General features: G+C 32.3%; 1 protein-coding gene across 1 annotated transcript; it reads right to left on the reverse strand.

Annotated features, from left to right (window-relative positions):
• Positions 1 to 747: 747 nt before the first annotated feature.
• LOC131061323 (WUSCHEL-related homeobox 5-like) lies at positions 748 to 2,525 on the reverse strand. The gene is made up of 3 exons (XM_057994960.1): positions 2,281 to 2,525; positions 1,265 to 1,353; positions 748 to 1,176 (listed from the first exon to the last, which is right to left on the reverse strand). Exons 1-3 carry the CDS (start codon positions 2,516 to 2,518, stop codon positions 1,051 to 1,053), a joined length of 453 nt encoding a protein of 150 aa, XP_057850943.1. The 5' UTR covers positions 2,519 to 2,525; the 3' UTR covers positions 748 to 1,050.
• Positions 2,526 to 5,048: the final 2,523 nt, after the last annotated feature.

Raw genomic sequence — 5,048 nt, forward strand, 5'->3', positions numbered from 1 at the left:
GTTCTAGAAATTAATTGAATAATCAAACAAAATGAAATAAAAAAGAGAAGGGGGAGTAGGAACCAAGTAGAAAGGGTTCAAGTTTTGAAGTTATTTTGTGATTAGTAGACATTGAAACAAGTGATAAGAGAACAATTGAAGTATGCCACGATTGGAACCCACAATACATTAATCTTTAAATGAATAATATAAAAATCTAGTACACATAAGAAAAAGGTACATAAGCCTTTCATTGAATGAAGTCATGTCATTTCTACACGACTTGATAAATGCAGACATTGTGACAACATGTATAATGTGTAAGATAGCCCATAAAACTATTTTTACCATAAAATACTCACCACATTTTAATGAATTGTGATCTATACCAAGAAAATGGCAAATAAAAAATAAAAAATCTTTGTATAAGATTACAATGCATTACATTGTATTGTATGCCTCAGCCAAATTACTGCCCCTCATAGAAGAAACACCATCAACATAAATAACATTTTTATACTTATTCATCTTAAATTGTATATATCTAATATAATTAGTGTTAATTAAAAGAAGAATAAAAGAAAACTATTATTTATTTTAATTTATAAGGAATCAAAAATAAATTTATTTTATTAACCTAAATTAACCCCAAAACAGTAGAATTTAACTTTTATAGGTTATATTAAAAAAAAGTAAGACAAGAAATGTCGTAAATATTGAATTTTAGTCTTTACTCTGTAGATAATGTAATGAAAATAATTTATGCCGTCTCAATTCGTACATGACTGAATATGCAGCGTTGAACAACTGGACTGTTAAAGTCACAATTATCACTAAAATAGAAGCAAACATTTAAAACTGACTGGTCATGTAATCTTCTAAGATCTACTGGATGGATGGCACAAAAAGAAGGAAGATCAGTATTGGATGGATGGCTGGATAGAAGGAAGCATGAACTAAATCATTGTGCTTTCAGACTGACAAACTTCCATTATTCAACTGAAAAAAGAAAACGATAATCCCCATAAGATGATATTTAGAGCATGTAATTTCTGCACATAATGAGGTGATTCATTTATCAGAGGGAGGAAATAATTGTAGAGTCTGCAAGGGTTTTTCTTCCTTCCTGGCTGGAAGAGCGGAGGGGAGGACGTAACCATTCTCTTCAACGCACAAACCATAAATACCCGCTGCCGCCTGTCAGTATCAGTACCACCAACAGAACTTTAGCATTAACTTTTATAGCTGTATCAGATCCAGTAGAAGAAGAAAGAAACCCACTCACCTCCTGCAGATTAGTAGAGATAAAGTGTCTGTGATCAGAATCATTACCAACAGCTTTCAATTTCAAGCCTCCCCATTTGACTGTGAGAGCTGTCATCAAAACAAACTGGTTTTCTTAAGCTTGGAAGTACTTAAACATATGAGCTGAACAGACCCCACATAAACAACCTGTTGATTTTTATTTGTTTTAGATGTTTATTTGAAATCATATTAGTATATGGATTGTATTGAAAAAGTAAGTGTGATTTCAAGCATGGAATGTGATTTTAGATGAATAATCTAAGTAGACCAAAATTTAGAGTATAAATTCAGATGAGTGATATAAATAAATCAAAGCTCAGAGCATGATTTTAGATGAGAAACCTAAATAAGTTAAAAATTGCATTATGATTTCAGATAAGCGGCCTAAATAAATCAAAGCTTAGATTGCGATTCAAGATGACTGACCTAAACACATCAAAGGTTAGAGCATGATTTCATATAGATAATCTAAACAAATCGGATATTAAAGGGTGTTGTTAAAGCTTGACACAATCTGTTTATTGAGTAAAGACCAAAAACAAAATATGATAACCCATATAAATATCTTGTGATTTCAGCTTAAACGATACAGTCTAAGCTTTGGCTTGCTTATATGTTTCATATGAAATCACAAAAATAGACAGGTCTTATTAGAGAAAAACACTCTGAACTTTGGCTTATTTATATGATTCATTTGAAATCACACCAATAAGCACACTATATGATCTGACTTGCTTATATCAATTTTTTTTTAAATCACACTAATTGACAGGTATTACTAGAGAAATACACTCTAAACTTTGAATTGCTAACATGATTAATCTGAAATTATGCAAATAGACAGATCTTATTAGAAAAACCAGTATAATTTCAGATAAACCACGAAAACAAATTAAAACTTAAAATATATTGTTTAAACCAGAACCCAATCTACAAAAACCCCAAAAAAATAAATAAATAAATAAATATAGTGGCAGTGTTGAAAGGAGAAGATACCAGACGCATGCATCTTGGCAATGCTTCGTTTCTCCCTTGCTTTGCGATTTTTAAACCAGTAGTAGACGTTGATTCCTTGCACAGATCCGTGGCGGCTGAGGAGTTCTGTGATATGGTGAATCTCCTTCGTGGTGGGACGGTGGGTGCCCCCCATGTACATTCTCTCAAGTATTCTCACCTGCTCACCTGTCGGATTCCATCTCCTCTTCGCCTCTCCCTCACTCATTTTTCCAATCATCACCAACTATTTTTTTCCTTCAACACCTCGCTATTTAGAGTAACTCTATTGGATGTCCGCATGAAACTTCTTGTGAATTGTACAGTCCAGCTCTAAAAAAACCCTCATTCATATTATTCTGTGTTAATCCGTATCTTAGCTGGGGTATAGAGTTGACAACACGGTGGGGACTTTCAGGGATAGGAAAGAAATGCAGCTGCAAATCCACGTCGACTTTACCTTGTAACTTTTCGACGTACAGACCTGCACATCACACAGTGAAATATTTAGACGGGTGATGGGGATTAAACGAGAACGCTGACACTTTTACACTTGATTTGGTTCTGTCAACACGGAAGAATTTGATTACTTCTGTCAACATGGGAGAAATAATCGGGAGTTGTCAAAATTTACGAGGTACACGAAAATGTTGACAGATCAAATAAGCAGGACACCAACTCAGAACATGGTTATTAACGTTGTGTATGATCATCATTCATGCTAAGCCATGAAGTACACTTTCAACTTTCAAGTTCGGAGACTCATTTTCTATTTTATTTATGGTGATGCCGAGTTCACTAACTGTTTCTGCTGTCCCCTCAGTAAATAAATTGGGTGGAGCAGCATTAATCATAATATTAGCCAATCCTTGTTCCCATCACACTGAAAAATAAAGTGATTTTCTGATTTCGCTATTTCATAAGAGTAAAAGACATAAAATCTCTCTTTCCAAATTTTTTTTTGGCATTTTCTTCTTTCCAATTTCACATAAAGCTGATGACAGTAGTACTTAACTAAACAATAATGTGTAGAAGTCCACAATGGGACAAACCAAAGTCATCTCTATGTCTGTAAACTAGTTAAACACAATTGCTATGACACTAATATTGGTAAGTATAGGAAAAAAAAATTATATAAAGAATATTGCACAATAAATATGTTTAATATACACTAACAAAAAACTGAAAGGAAAATATATGTAATATTTGTGTATAATTTGAAGAGAGAAAAATATGCAAACAAATATTTATGATCCACCATGTATAATATGAGAATGAACACCATCAAAAAGAACACGAATGCCATAAATGTTGTCTCCTTAACTTGAAATATGAGAATCTGCAAACAAACATGTATAATTTTTATCAAATAGCCATATGAAGTACTCATATTTAAAAGATTATTCTTTATTTTCTATATTAAATCACAATTAGCCATGTTTGCAGAAACAAAAACATCATCAAAAGAAATAGTATATGGAGAAGGTAGAATGCAAGGCTCAAGAACTAGATCACATGTGACAATACTGAAGTCTAGGTGAGTAGAGTTCTCCTCAAAATAAAAATCTACTCTATAAGTGTGATATTCATCGAAGGGATCAAAGTCAACATTAGCAACAAAATCCAAAAAGGTGTATAATTGAGATGCATGATCAACCATCCTATTATCAATGACCTCTCTTCACTCCAAGTTTTTTATTAACTAAATCAAGAGTAAACTCCACTATCTTCCCTTATCCACCATGAGTGATTTGGTACATGAAAAGGAGATTGTTTTTCATGTGAGGTACACACAAAACACCATAAAAGGTTCCATCCTAGTATCATAAATAGATCCCCTCCCAATTACATTCATGTAAGTATGCTTTCATCTTAAAAAAAGGTGTCATAAAATAAGTCTCAAAGGAAGAGATAATAGAGTATGAAGATATCATATAATGAGAACCTCCAAAATCATCAAGCCATCTACCTGGTCCATGACTTGTAGAAGCGGAATAAATTTGTCCTTTATTCTCACATGTTCTAACAATGTTACTCTTTTCCTTATCCGAATTCTTATTATTTTGAAGGGAAAGAAGTTGAAGAAAACATTCTAGAAGCAAAATAGATTTTATTATTCTCAAGATGTTTGAATTCATGAAAATTATTAATATAACAATAGCATTCTTCTCATACTATATTCTTGCAGTATGCATGAGTAGGCTTCTCCATCCTAGATAGTTCCCAATTAGAAGAGAAATTTTAATGTTGTTTTGTAGAATTGGATGTGGATTGTGAGTTCTTCGTAGGCTTGTTCTTTTTCTTCTCTAAGTTGCCACTACAAGACTTACCATCCTTTACAATTAAGGCTTAGGATATTAAAGAGTTCAAAATACCCATTTGAATAAGCTTATCTTTCTTTCTAGTGAGTAGCATAGAAAAATCCTCAAAATAAGGCATATGAGACTTACTTCCAAAGTAATTATTTGTAGCATAGAAAGTAGACACAACATTTAATATTCAAGTACTAAATTTGAGGGAACAATTAGCACCAATTGTGTATTTTATTTTTAAATTTTACACTACTTAAATTATGTTCTCAGTGACTTGAATTTGGTGATGAAGTCTTGTATGTTGTTAAAATTACATGGTTTGAGACTTAGTATTTCACTATCTACTAAATGTATGAAATTTCATCTATTTTCCCAAATAAATTTGATAATTTATTTCACATATCCATGGTTCATACAATCACAAATATCTAATGGCTTCTTCACACATATTCAACCACT

Source organism: Cryptomeria japonica, chromosome 5 (genome assembly GCF_030272615.1).
Source record: "Cryptomeria japonica chromosome 5, Sugi_1.0, whole genome shotgun sequence".
Classification (NCBI taxonomy): Eukaryota; Viridiplantae; Streptophyta; class Pinopsida; order Cupressales; family Cupressaceae; genus Cryptomeria; species Cryptomeria japonica.